The following is a 15,070-nucleotide window of genomic DNA, read 5'->3' as shown; positions in this document are numbered from 1 at the left end:
CTCTAGTTTAAAGCTCATTAATTTACAGTAGTTCAGAAGCATATTACACAGAAGCTAGTTTTAATTTTAGCCTGGACTTCACGCACCCTGAACCACAGCAGGAACTGGGAGGAGAGGAAGAGAGTCCCAAGCACCTACAGGAGCTACAGGGCAGAAACCTGGAATCCAGGTCTGTGGTTGCAGTGCAGAAATGAGGGTGTCACACTCACTTCTATAATGCCTGTGAAGATGGGCCTGATCTCGCCTCCAAAACAGCTGTTCTAGGGAAGGACAAGTTCTGGTCCCTTCCTAGCTCTGCAGAACTTGCAGATTTCAGGAAGATCTGGTTTCACAGGGAAAAGCTTATTTCATGGTCCAGGACACAGTTTTCATTGCAGTGAAAATGATAGGACCCTAGATATAGTTAGTGACACTTAGTTCACACTATGTTCCTGTCCTGAGCAGAGAAGACTGCCTCTCCTCCTGGAGCATGAGAGGCACTAATTATGGACTCAAAACTGTGCCCTATATTTATGGTATTAGAGTATAAAGTTCCTTCCAACAACATTTTTTTTAACTGTATCCATATATTGTACAACTGGCATTTTAAAAAAACCACATACATAGTAACTTTGGTCTCTTTGCCCACAGACTAGTGTTATTTCTTAAGCAACTTGCTCACCATATTGTTTTCTTGAAGCAAACCTTTTCTCAACATATAGCTAAAGTCTGCCATCCATACCACCACTACTTGTTTAAAAAGTATTTCAACTTTGTGACGGCCAAAATGGGTTAATACTGATTTATGCTATTTCATGTAACAAATCGGTGTTCAAAAATCTTTTTCTTATTCAGGTCTCTTTCTGTTTGCGCTGGCCAGCCAAAGTGAATTTGAACTTGGTAGGCTCAACAAATTTTAAAATATACTTAAGTATTGTTAAATTCAGTTTGCATAGAAAAATGTGAGTATATTTTTAGACAAAAAAAGTATTTGAGGCAATGTCTCATGAAGTGCTGGGTAGCAGTAGGATTTTTGTCATGCATTTATATTCATGAGGATTACATTATAAAGCCAAGAATAAAAGTCAGTTTGAGATATGCAGATAATGTTTTTTAAAAACATATGAAGCAGCACACTGTTTTGCACGGACCAAAAAGGAATTTCATGCACTCAACCTACCTGTCTGGTAGTATGATTCGGCTACTGAAGGCTGAGGCTGGGCAGCAGCAGCAACTGCAGCTGCAGCTGCTGTTGGTTGTTGATAGTACTGCTTGCTGTCATAAGCCACAGCTGGGGCAGTAGATCTAACATATGAGTAGGAGTCCTTAAAAAGCATGCAAACACAGAAAGAACCTAAGTTTCTGCTTAAATATGTCTGGTACCTGGGATAAATCAAAGGCAGCCAAAGGGAAGGATAGTATATTGAACTAAGTCAATCAATTCATTTAAATAGGTACATGATTTTAGAGTTAAGTAAAGCTTTTATTTTAAATTCTTTAATCTTAAGATAAGAAACAAGTGTTGAACAGCTTTGATGAACAATATTAATAGACCCATTAAATTCAACTCTTGCATTTAAAAGTATTTTCTCATTTCCCCCTTAATTATTTCCATTAAAGAACAGAAAAACACTACTGTCAGACTTTTCCACTATTTATATCAGAACAAAAATTCTATACAATTTTAAGGAAAAACTCACAAGCCTACATAAAATATGTATATTCACAAAACTCAAGTTTTTTTTTTAAAAGAAAAGCCCACCAACCCCTACTAGGTGTTACAAATTTGATTTAGCATTTTTTCCTATTTGCATTAAATTACAGAGGGAAATGTGCATCTTTTATAAGCATTCTGTTATATACTGTATCAACCATTCTGCAGTCTAGAGCAAGAGTTTTCCATGTTGGGTCGTGGGCCCACCTGCGGAAAGCCACTGACAGACTGCGAGATGCTTTGTTTAGCTAAGCGTCCATAGGCATGGAGCCTCGCAGCTCCCATTGGCTGCAGTTTGCCTTTTCCAGTCATGGGAGCTGCAAGGCTCTGTGCAAATGGATGCTTAAACAGCATCTTGTTGCCCCCCCAGTGGCTTACTCTGGCAGGCCCACAACCCAACTCTGAAAACCCCTGGTTTACAGACTGTTCCACTTGGATTTACAGTATTTGTTAAGAAGCAACATTTCATTCCCTGGAAATTTGGGTAATCTTCTATTTTATTTTCTTTGATTAAGGCTCCTTTTTTGCTGTCTGTGCATCAACATCTAGGAGGCAGCATAACCACTGCTCATGTAATTACTAGGATGTGTTAGCTAATTGCTGCTTCCAACCCTTGAAAAGAGCTCTCTTGTTTTTAAGGACTCAAAACAGAAGCGGCTATTAAAAAAAAAAAGATACCTAGAGGGAACATTTAAATAATCAGTTGTACCATCTAGCTCTTCTAATGTGCTTTTCATCAAATTAAAGTATTTAAAATCTAGAAGGATCCCCCACTAGATAATTGTATAATGTGGCCCTTTAAATAGAGCAGTCTTTCAATGTATTCTGCTTTACTTAAAGGAAAATAGCAATATCAATACCTTTAATTGGTACACAAAAATCAGTTTCAATACTTCCAATACCACATTAATTATAACCAATGCCTGTATATTTACCTCATCTAAATCTTGGAAACAAACATGAGCCTCAAAGTAACCAGGAACACTCCAAAGCTAGGAAAAAACTCCCACTCATTTTAATGGGAATCGAGATAGCAAAATAAATAATTTAATGTATAGGGCCCATATCCTGTAAAAAGAGCTACATGGGCAGACCTGTGCCCGCAAAGAGCCCCAGTGACTTCACTTTATGTCCCACTGACTTCAATGGACTATACACATTCATGAATATTTGAGCTTAAATTAGCAGACAGGGATGATGGCAGATTTTAGTTTATTTTTAAATGGAGTGAATACAAGTTTGAGAAGAGTGCCAGATTAACAGTTCTGGAGACTAAAACAGATGTCTTGCAGCCATTCTTGGTGTAACTTTCTTCACCATTCCCTGGTTATATGCCTCAACCCTCACTTGGAGAAAAGGACAGTGCAGTCGCCATGCCCAACCCCTCTCCCCCAAATTTGTGGCCTTTTTAGAGGATAACAATGAAGTTGCTAAAAATGATGGTGGTTTTTACAATTTGGACATTTGCCCTGTGGGAACTAGATAGATTACCAAACTCATTTCACACAGATCACCAAACATCAATCAGATAATTTTTCATCAATACTAATCTGAGATAGATTCAAAATGAGACCATACATGTACAGCTAATTCTAATTCCTGTAACCATCCATTTTTGTTTCCTCTGCAAATGTTATATATTATAAAATTTACTAGCTGTACAATAGGATTATAAAAGAGTAAACTGAATTGCAATTTTCCTATAAGTACACTTACCTGGTAGTTTTGTGTAGTGACTGGAGGTGGGGGTGGCGGTGCTTCCTGTTGTCTTTGGGTATAACCGTAGTCTGTCGCCGTGTGCGCTGTAGGATAACCTCCATAGGCAGCAGCTGTTGCAGCAGCTGCAACAGCTACTGGTGCAGGCCTGGCTACTGCAACTGTAGCTGCTGCTGGAGCATAGGCAGCAGTAACCGTGTGTGCAGCTACTGGAGCCTGATGCACAGTGTAGCTAGCAACTGTAGTTGGATGGGAATAGGCTACACCCGAAGCTGGCTGCTGGCTATATTGAAAAAGGACAGTATTACCCATCAAGTAATGAGCCCATTTAGCTCAACAGTTAAACATGCTAGAGTCGGATACCTAAATATTTCATTCAATTTCAAAATACCAGAAAAGTCTTAAACTAAATCCTGATTTACACTTAAAAACATAGGCCAACATAACTATGGTGCTCAAAGGTGTGAAAAACTCCACACTCCTGAAGCACCATTGCTATCCCAACCTCAGCTATAGTGTAGATAAAGATGGGTTAATGAAAGACTATTTCCTTCAAAACCATTGCTCAGGGACATGGCATTCCTATAGTAATGAAATTCTTCACTGTAATATGCCTCAAGACTATAGGGTCAAAACAGCATACCCCGCAACAAGGGTCCAGCCACCCCCACCTTCTGCCAGCAGCTGTGGGGGAAGTGGAGCAAGGCGGCTTTAGCTGCTTTACTCTCCTAGCATGTGGTTATGTGACGGGTGGCCCCCTGAACAGTCGCCACTGCCAACCCATGCAGGCCTGTTGACTGGGACAGCTGAATGAATGAAGGAGAGTGACTTCTCACAGGTTTTATAAAGACAGTGCAAAAATCTCAACATGGAGAGACGTTTGAAACTGATTTCTGATGAGGGAGTCTCCCTCCAAATGTTGAGATTAGATAGGTAGGCCATTCTAGCTAGAAAAAAAAAAAGTATTAACAGAAGGTCTGGTTAGCCAAATCAAGCATACTATAGAAGTGAATGTGATGATTCTATCAGATTCTGCCAATCTTACATGCACAAAGCAGCATACAGGGAATTTCAATTAACAAGAGGCAGATACTAATAGTTCAAAAAGAGAAGGATGGTGTCTTGGAGGGTGCAGTGATTATTTCAAAATAGAATCTAATAGCGGCCATTGTCCTATATCAGTGGTCTCCAACCTTTTTACACCCAAGATCACTTTTTAAGTCTCAGAACAGGCGAAGATCTACCGCCCCGCCCCTTCCTTGAAGCCCTGTCCCTACCTTGAAGCCCCGCTCTCTCTATTCTCCTGTCCATCACTTGCTATCCCCAGCCCTTATACACTCTGATAAACAGTTTATTTTTAAATTATGCAATATATAAAATTAAGATCACATGTTTATACTTATGAAATAAATGGTCTGTTTTTAATTCATGCTATTTAAATGTCAAATGAAGCATTTACAATTATACATTTTGTTCTCTGCTATTTTGTAAATCTAAAATCAAATATTGATAATTATATATTTTTTCTTCCAATAACAAAGCCTGTGTGACACCTGTGACTGAACAGTATCTGCCAGTGTCTTGAAGTCTGAGTTGTAGTCTGAGATTGCTAGTTGTATATAGTCCATCAGATGGGCATCTGTGATCCTGCACTTAGCCTGGGAAGCTTGCTCCAGCACAGCTGGAGCTAAACGCAACCTCCCCGGGCTGAGTGCAGGGCAGCTGGGCTGGAGGGAAGAGAAGTGGCTGCCCGGCCAGCTGGCCATGGCGCTCAGCCAGGGTGCACCAAGCTCCACATGGGCAGGCGCAGAGGAGAGGCCGCCAATCAGCTGGAGCATGGGGCAGCCTCTTTCAGCTGAAAGCCAGTCAGCTGGCTGGGGTGTTTCAGCCCTCCTAACCTCCCAGCTCCCACCATTCCTCACAGCTACCCACCTATGTTGTTGCTCGGTGAGTAGCTGCTCCTCAAATGAGGAAATCTAATGTAAATGTACTGCGCAGTTCAGAGAGGGCTCAAGAGCTACTCTTAGAGCCCCTGAGATCTACCAGTAGATCGCGATCTACTGGTTGGTGACCACGGTCCTATATTGATTTGCAACATATGTACAGTATGAATGTATCAACTATCCGATAAGCAAAAGTTTCCATCAGAAGCACTGGATTTATCTTCCAGTGTAGGGCACTGGCAGCTGACATGTCTCCATGCTGCCAGTCATAGCAGGACTCCAGGCTTTCAGCTGCAACAGTCTGATGCAAGCAATACAGCATCTACATTGACATTGCATTGACCTAACTACATCAATCTAACTTCCATACTTCTTGCAGAGGCGGAAAGTTGCTGCTGTGGGCAAAAGCACACCGTAGGTTAACGTAAACTATTTTAAGTCAACTTTAAGTGCAGACCAGGATCTGCATGCACAGATTTCTTTTTTCCTCTTCAAAAGGACAAAGCAAAGAATTCAGGCTCTGCAAAAGCAGACCTGAGCAGACTGGCTTCTGGTGGTAGAAGGTGAGAGCTGCTACCCAGAGTCAAACAGCTAATTATCAACAGAGAAGTGTGCATTTCCTGTATTTGAGAGAAGTTGTTCATCACAAGCAGCTACTAAATATAAGCTAAATAATGAAATGCTCAAAAATGTTGACAGCAGGCAATTATAGTAATAAGGCTTCATTATAGTTTACATTATACAGTAAAACTCAAGTGGGGATCCAGCAGCTGACTTGGGGACACCTGGGGTAGAGCAGCTGGGGTGCTGCTGGGTTGGTCCCGCAGCCCCGAGCGGCAGCGCTAGGGGACCTACCCAGCAGCGCCCCAGCTGCTGTGCCCCAGGTGTCCTTAAGTCAGCCGCTGCTGAAACTGATCAGCGGCTGACTCCAGGAAACCCGGGGCAGAGCAGCTCTGCCTCGGGCTTTCTGGAGTCAGCCGCTGATCAGTATCAGCGGCATCAGCAGCATCAGCAGCATCGGACTTGGGGACACCTGGGGCAGAGCAGCTGCGGTGCTGCCGGATTGGTCCAGTAGCGTCGAGGAGCGGCGCTGCGGAACCAACCCAGCAGCACCCCAGCTCCTCTGCCCCAGGCGTCCCCAAGAGCAGCTGGGGTGCTGTCAGGTTGGTCTTGCCGTACCAAGGGTCGGCGCTACCAGACCAGCCCGGCAGCACTCCAGCTGCTCTGCCCCAGGCGTCTCCGATTCAGCTGCTGCTGGTCAGTTTCAGCAGTGGCTGAATCAGGGACGCCTGGGGCAGAGCCGGACTATCGGAAGGGGGGCTATGAGGTGCCTGGGGTGGCATCCCTCCCCCCACCCCAGACCTCTCATAGCCCCCCCTTCCGATAGTCCGTCATATTTGATAATCTGGCACCCCCTGGGCCCCAAAGATGCCGGATTATCCGAAGTTTACTGTACCAGGAAGTATCCGTTTAAGCTAGGGTCACGTCTATCAAACTAAAGGTCCCCTCACACGGTATCCTTAATTTTTTTTAAAAATCTTGTTTGTCGGTAGGAACCAATTTCTCAGCCATTAGTGAAAGTTTATCAAGATTGATCATAAAATCTGAAAAATATTGTTTGTCAAGAACAGTTGTCATGGTACAGAATGAACAGCCCATGTCATGTGATATCTAAGGCTAATAAGGTTCTATTACCATGTTTACTTTAGCAAATCTGTTTCCCTTGCTTCCGCAACATCATGCAGAGCTAGTGATCGAATTTGCGAGATTATGGCCAAGTATTCTTGTTTGAGTGACAGCTTCTTAGGCAAATTTTACATGATTACTATCAGAGTCCTACTATTTGGAAGAATATACAATAGACTTCGGATAATCCGGCACCTTTTGGATGTAGGTGGTGCCGGATTATCAGATTTGCCGGAGAATCGGGAGGTCTGGTACAGCTGCACGGCTTAACAGCTGGCCAGGACACAATCTCCCTCCCTCTCCCCACCCTCTGTCTTGTGTCTCTCTCCTCCCTGCTGTAACCTGATCCTCCTCTCCCCTCTCCCCTTCCCCTGAAGCTGAAAGCTCTTCTCCATACTGTAACACTGGTTACAGCCAGCACCTGTGCTAAGCCATAGGCTTTTTAATCAGCTCGTCAGGAGCGCTTGGCATCTTGATGCCGGAGTATCAGGACTGCCGAACAGTTGGATGCCAGACTATCGGAGTTTTACGTACTACACTTTTCTGGAATCTTCAAATCTGGCTCAATATTAAAAAAAAGCCCTCTACAGTTCTTTTTTTCAGTATCTTTTACTCTACCACAGCTGGCCTCTATCTAATGAGTATCATATCATCCCTGCTAAATTATGGGTGGTTTTGTCAATATGGCTATAAACCACAAGGTATGCATTTATAAGATACAACGCACACCCTGGGTATGTTACCACCAACCACCCCACATACCATCCTAATGCCACACACCCTGGCATGACTTATTTATATAATTACCCACACTTCTGAAATATAGACAGACATCTAAAAATTAGAGAGAGAGTAAAAAAGGAAGTGGGGAGAAGTAAATGGGTAGTTCCGCAGAATAAAAAATGGTGTTGATTGTCATACAAACCAGAAATCTAGAAAAGAAAATATCAAACGAGAAGAGTTACACTGCGCTTTTGGGTCCAACTTCTTGTCAATCCACTCCTCCCTATCTTTTAATTTTTAAGTTCCATTCTACACATCATTTGATTGCTTCTGGATTATCTACCTTCTGCCCTCTTGGTTTGCTTAAACCCTGGAACTTCAATCCACTGAAGCTTATCTTTTCAAGTGATACTATATAAATTGAGTTTCACAACTTAAATTTTAATTCATTTGATTTTAAAAGGCTCTCACTATTACTTTGAAGGTACTTTAGATCTTGTCCATCCACTCCTGTGCCTTCTTCCTGTTAACCCCAGTAGCCACACAGGCAGTGACCAAGCCTGAAGAAATTTCCTTCCTTATGTACCCAAGTTGTAGGAAACATTGCTTGCCTAGACATTGGAAGCAAGTTTTGCATCTGATATATACATGGATTTCTGGAGGAACATTATAATGTTTTTAGACTAAGGACAGGATATTATGGACTCTCAAGAGAGAGGCTTTTTTTTTTTTTTAAAGGAACAGAGCACTCAGGAGGCAAGTAGGCAAAAGGTCAAAGGGTGAAAAAATCATTTTCAGTGAGTTCGTTTTACATACAAGACAGACTTCTTTCCCTTAAAAAAAAAAAACCCCAACAACCTAAAGGAACATACCTGGATGTGGATCCAAAGTGGCCTTCATGTAGGTAACAACTAGGGCTGGAATTTTTAGATCACAGCACAGACCTCTACTACTTGAGTTAACAAGGTATTTGGTAAATTGGTAAGTAGTAAATAGGCTGTTGACCTATATATGTTGGACCAGCCACTAATTCTTGCTTCTATTTCAAGTTTCAGAGAGGAATGTATTCCAGTCATCACAGCTCTTTCTGACCCATTCATTTCCTATAGCCTTCCCTCGAGTGGCTACATCTAGCATCTGCTTCTCTCCCAGTCCCCACATACAGGCGGTGCCCAGTCTCTCTCCTCCCATTGTCCTCCCCTCTCCAGTCTGAGTCTACTGAGCTAATCTTAACCTTCAGGACTACAATCTGAGCCTGTGCCTGTCCCAGTCTGCCTTCATTATCCTCAGCTTCCTCAATCCCCTACACACTTCCTGCATAATTATGCCAGGAGCACAGCAGATTGATAGCCCTGTCTCTGTCTCTCTCGAAAATTTCAGCGTGAATATTTAAAGTTTCATAAATATAAGCAACTAAAAACAAAGACAAAGTCTCATAACACCAGGTATAATGCACCATTAACTGTAATGTATCACTACAAACACCGCAAATATTTACAAAAACTCATCAACTTGCCCCCCCCCCATATTTTTAAGTTCATAGCATTTAACTTAGTCTGTTTCTGAAAGAGAAAACCAATCTGGAGTAACAGAAGACTAAAGAAAAGCACCTGCCTATATTGCAGAAAGTATTGTATCCAGGATATCTGGGCAAATAGCTCCTAAATGATATTATAGGGGGGAAAACAGCAGTCATGGACTTCAGATAAGGAGAGGACATGGAATGTTAACATGCATTTAATTTTGTAAAAGTGTAACCCCTGAAATTTACAGTGGTTACACATTTACACACAGGGTCCAGAAAAAGCAGGCTCCCGCAAGTGCTGGCTCTCTCTACCCCATTCTGCAGGAAACTCCATGAGAGACGGATTCCCATGTGCACCAGCTCCTGCAGCCCCTTTCCTCCCATCTCTGATATGGGGAAGTGGGGGGGATGCTGCATGTAACCATTAGGATTAACCAATGAGCCCAGGCTCATTGATTAATCATTTAAACAGGTACACATTCAGGTTATACCTACACTGCAAGGTTTTTGTGCAAAAACCTGCTGAGCGTCCATAACTCAAATGCACTTTTGCACAAGTAAATCAGCACTAAAATGGCAGAAAAGAGAACTTTTGCCAGTGTAGGTAAACTCCTATGAGGAATAACTCCTTTTTGCACTACAGCTGTTGCGCAAAAAAGCAAGTGTGGACGCTCACCAGGGTTTCTTGCGCAAGAAACCCCTATGGGAAAAAGCACAGGTGCTTTGATGACCATTCTGTGAATGGCAATCAGAGCTTTCTTGTGTAAGAGCACCCATACAGAGTGGATGCTCTCTTGCGCAAAAGCACATCACTTTTGCGATGCGCTTTGAGGTGTGGACGTGCTCTTGCACAAGAAGTTTTTGCGCAAAAGGCTTGTTGCCCAAGAAGCTTGCAGCGTAGACATAGCCTCACTTTCTTAGAGGGGACTGGCAAAATAGGCAAATTATCGTAAGTGGAAAAGGTTTCTAGAAAACAGAAGTAAACTCATTGTGAGAAAATGGAGTATTGGAAGCTTGGAACTTCAGCTTACAAAATGTGATATTTTCTAGCTCAAAAACTATAAGGATTGTTAAAATTCTAAGTTTATAAAAAAACCAACATTCTAAGTTGCAGTGAATGCAGATAATATAATCAAACCTTGATTTACACAATTTTTTTGGCATGGTTTCAGTTATACAGTCAATTATGACCCTTGTATTTTTGTAGATTACAGGGATTCACTTTTACATGATGCAGCACAGTCACCCAGACATGCTAATGAGTGTCAAAAGGATCTTGACAAACTGGACAAATGGTCTGAAATGAATAAGATGAAAGTCAATAAGGACAAATATAAAGTGCTTCACGTGAAAAGGAATAATCAATTCCAGGAATGGGAAACGACTGCCTAGGAAGGAGTACTGCAGAAAATAATTTGGGGTTACAGTAGATAAACCTAAATAAGGATGTAAAATCCCATTTAATTAGTTAACTGGTTAAACATTAAGTTTAACTAGTTAACTGATTAGTGCACCCCCCTCCACATCCACTGCGGCCAGGTTGGAGTGGTCACCAGTCACAGGTATGGGATGCTACATCCCAGCTGCTTCCAACCCCCAGCTCCTAGCCAGTATGGGGCCAGCAGAGTGGTCACTGCTTCTGGATCCAGACAGGACTGCTCTCCGGGTATCAAGTAACTTGTCAACCTGTTAACCTCCCTAACCCTAACATAAGTCAACAATGTAATAATGTAGCAAAAAAAAAGCAAACATCATTCTGTGACACTTTAGCAAGTGGTGGTTAACAAGTCACAAGTAGTAATTCTTCTACTCTTCACAGCAATGACAAGTCCTCTACTGCAGTATTGTGCACAGCTACAGGAATCACAATTTGGGAAAAATGCAAACAAAATAGAGAAAGTGGAAGGATAAAAAAAAAGCAATGAAAACGAGTGGCCTCAAAAACGCAACCCATGAAGAAAGACTGGAAAAAACCCTAGGTTTCTTTAGGTCATAGATGAGAAGACTGAAGGGGGCACGATAACAGTTTTCAAGTAAGTAAGAGGTATTATAGAGAGGAGAGTGATAAGTTGTTTTCTGTATCCACTGACGATGGAATAAAAAAATAATGGGCTTAAATTGCAGTAAGGAGATTTAGGTTAAGACATTGAGAAAAGCTTCCTAACTGGAAATTAAGCACTGGAACAAGTGGCCCACACAGGGAGTAGAATCTTTATCACTCAAGGTTTTTAAAAACAGGTTAGAAAAAACATCTGTCAGGGATGGAATAGAAGGAGTGGGGAACATTTTTTGGGTCAGGGGCCACTGACTGACAGAAAAAAATCAGTTGAGGGATGCACATAAGTGAGAAAAAAAAATCCAAAACAAACCTTCACTGATGTGGCCCCTGACTGAAAAGGAGAAAGACACTCCTCACACAGCAGAGCCTTGGGGGACCCAGGCTAGTACACTGTGTGCGCCCAAGCCCCATTAGGAAATGGAGCACCACCACGGCTCCATAATATTGGGGGGAACCTCAAGCCTCAGGGGGCCAGATCTAAGCAAGCCAAGGACCGCATCTGGCCCCTGGGCTTGAGGTTCCCCACCCCAGAATAGAAAATACTTAGTTCTGCCTCACTAAAGGGGACTGGATTAAAATGAACTACTGAGGGACCTTCTAGGGATGTAAGCAACTAATTGACTATCCGTGCTTAAAAGCACTGTCTATCCGCAGGGGAGGCAGAGGCACATCAGACAAACGGCATGAGCGGGGACTGCAGCAGCCCAGGGTTCAGTCCTGGCTCATGCCACCCCCCAGGAGCCAACTCCATTGTGACTCTGCAATTTAAATGCAGTAGGAACCGAGCTGCCTGCACGCTCAGCTCCTACTATATTTAAACTGCAGAGCCGCAGTGGTAGTAGCAAGCGCACCCCTCCCCAATTGACTAATCCAATAGTCAATGGAAATTTGCTTCTCAATTTGCTAATTAATCGCAACTTAACATCCCTAAAAGGAATACAAAAGTGTCATACTAGATTAAACTCCCCACCCAACTAGTCAAATATCCTGTCTGCCACACTGACTAGCTGAGAAATGTCCAAGAACTACCTACATAGATGTGAGAAACTCGGGGCAGGAAGAGGAGGGCGAAGGAACCTCTCAGCAGGAGACAGCCAGGTCAGCTGTGGCCTCAACCTGGTCCGACACTCCTGGAAGGAGACCTTGGGTTACCTACCCCCCGAGAGGGGGGCTGATGAGTGTGTAGGGAGCAAAGTGCACTTCCCACTAGTATTTTTGTAACAGGGGTTCCCAGCCTTTTTGATAGCAGGGATCAACAAACCCATTCACAAACTTTTGGCAGACCAGCAACATTGTATTTACATATTCATTATACACATAATGAATATTCAAATATGCTGCTGGTCCACCAAAAGCCCTGACCTCCAGAGTCCCCCAATTCCAGCCCTGGCCCCTATAGCCCCTCACCCCTCGACTACCCCCAGCACCAGCCCCTGACCAGAGTCCCTTGCACCCAGCCCCCCAGTGCCAGCGACCCACCCCTTAGAGCCCCCCAAGACTTCCCATGCCAGCCTATTTTCTGAGCCCCACTGCACCCAACCCCCCCAGAGCCTCCCCCCAGCATCAACCCTCAGTCCTCATTAGCCCCATCCAAAGAGCCTCCTAATACCAGTTGTGCTCCCATAGCCACCCCCACTACTTGCCCCACCCCCAAAGCGCCCCTGCACTAGCCTCACCCCTCTCACCTAGCCCTGTGCTGACTTCCAGCCACCAGCTGAGCATTGCTGCCTGGGTCACAGCTACTTGAAGGCTGCTGTGACCGACTCCACACAGCCCTCCCGCTGCACAGCAAAGCACTCACTCTTCAGTGACTGGGAGGAGATCCCTGTCCCTGACAACCCGGACCCTGACATTCACAGGATAGGCAGTGTTTGCAGCAAAAGCAAAAGGGGCAGGCACATATTTTTGGTGGCTCGAGAGTTCCTCCCCAGGCCATTAAGTCGGGGCCTAAAGGAACAGAGTCACTCAGCCCATGCAGGTCTTGGGCTCACGGCACCCACCCAACAGCCAGACAGTACTAGCCCACCTGACACCCACTGGTTTGGTTAAGGGAGCCCAGCCCCTCTGCCAACTCTGACTGGCACTGCTAGCTGTGGCACCCTGGGATGTTGGGAAGCTGGGCCCTGCCTGAGGAATGGAAAACATGGACACCCAGCATGGCTCCCCAGGGCCTCTAACCTGATTCTCCTTGGTAATATTGATAAAAAGGTTGGGACCCTCATGGCCATGAAGGCTCCGCTCCCTAGTCCTGAACATGCCACCCACAAAGGAAAAGATATGGGGTAGCTGCCAACCATGCAGCCCCATTGGTCAGCTGCTGCTGCCAGTAGGGACAGCCTCACTGTGGCCCGGTTCCAGCTGCAGCACATGGGGCAGCCTGCAGCACCACTGACTGTGGGAGAAGAAACTTTAGTGCGTGCGCAGGTATGCACCTTACAGGGAACTGTGCTTCCCAGCAGGCAGGGCTCATTAGCAGCTAGGGGCATGGCCTGGCTGGCAGGCAGGCATCCATCCATGGAGCAATGGTTGGGAACTGCTGCTTTGTAAGACGGAATGACCACTCACTCACACTGTATAACAGATGAAGGCAAACCATAGGTTTTAGCATACTTTATTAGTTTCCATTCCATTCTTTATGTGACCTAATAGATGATTTGCTTTTGGAATGGAGCTACATACAATGGACAACTCGGTGACCATCTCTACTTAAAGATACCTAGGTCCTTCTTCCATCACTCTATTCCTAGTGTCATTAATTTTATGAAAGAAACTTTCACAAGTAGTGATATTTGATAACATACCTAGACTGCTCAGGAAAAAGGAGAAACAATAGCTATGGTACTCTGCAGAGTGAGACCCACGACATTATTTTACAGGTTTTTAAAATTAAGAATTTATATGAATTTAATAAAAACATCAATTCTGAAGATTTTCTGCTTGGCACTGATATGGAAGACCTTAGATATATTGTGCAATGCAAGAGACTCGATCAATATGAAAAAAAAAAAAATCAGTCAATTTGATAAGCCATTCTACATTTTCTGTCCCAAAATAAGATGGCTTCCCCCCCCCCCCGGTTTCACCCTAGAATGTGTTGCATTTAAACAGTGGGTAAAAAGTTTTTAAAATGGACCACATTAGGGATCATGGCTGACAACTGAAAAGTTACAACTGCAAACACCTTAATTTGACCTTGCAACCTATATTAAGTAAGCTGTTCCTAGGGGAAAAAATATTCTAAACCTTTTTCTTTAAGTGTTCAATCCTAAAAAATTACCCTATTTGTCAAACCTGAAAGTGAGTCACGATTTTGCAGCCCTCAAGACTATAAACCCACAAATGCACACACGGATGTTGGCAAACAGTATAGTTTAGAACAAAGCTAGATTTAAATAAACGTTATTTGTAGTGATCATTATTGACTTGAACTCATCAGCTAAGACACTATAATGGACTACACATGGATTTATGCACTGAAAACTTGATGCACTAAAATACCTCACTGACACTACTATTAGTTACAGATGTTATTGCCCCAGGAAAGTACAGAGTAAGAGAGAACAACTCTTGCAATTACTTTCCTTGCTCAGGTAACGTCCAAAGTTTTCTAGGCAGAAACTTCGTGTTGAGACTCCCTCCTTCTAGCTCGGTGGTTTTCAAACTTTTTCCTTGCAACCCAGCTCAAGAAAATTGTTGATGCCTGTGACCCAATATAATTATATGGA

The 15,070-nt window shown here is 43.5% G+C and overlaps 1 protein-coding gene and 1 non-coding gene across 4 annotated transcripts in view; both read right to left on the bottom strand.

Annotated features, from left to right (window-relative positions):
• ZFR (zinc finger RNA binding protein) overlaps window positions 1-15,070 on the bottom strand; it is a 54,936-nt gene that overhangs the window by 32,353 nt on the left and 7,513 nt on the right. For all 3 annotated transcript variants that reach the window (XR_012904961.2, XM_075932589.2, XM_075932590.2), the window contains exons 3-4: window positions 3,410-3,692; window positions 1,160-1,304 (exon numbers count right to left, since the gene is read on the bottom strand). Coding sequence is in view for 2 of the 3 variants with exons in the window: in XM_075932589.2 (XP_075788704.1) it covers window positions 1,160-1,304; window positions 3,410-3,692 (428 nt within the window). In the remaining variant the exon portion in view is untranslated. The remainder of the gene's footprint in view (window positions 1-1,159; window positions 1,305-3,409; window positions 3,693-15,070) is intronic.
• On the bottom strand, window positions 6,982-7,118 carry LOC112544719 (small nucleolar RNA SNORA66). Its single transcript, XR_003088060.1, has one exon. It is a non-coding gene; the product is annotated as a small nucleolar RNA SNORA66 (small nucleolar RNA).

Source organism: Pelodiscus sinensis, chromosome 6 (genome assembly GCF_052426305.1).
Source record: "Pelodiscus sinensis isolate ZL-2025 chromosome 6, ASM5242630v1, whole genome shotgun sequence".
Classification (NCBI taxonomy): Eukaryota; Metazoa; Chordata; order Testudines; family Trionychidae; genus Pelodiscus; species Pelodiscus sinensis.
The sequence above is the reverse complement of the archived record's forward strand: the minus strand, read 5'-3'. Positions and strand labels throughout refer to the sequence as shown.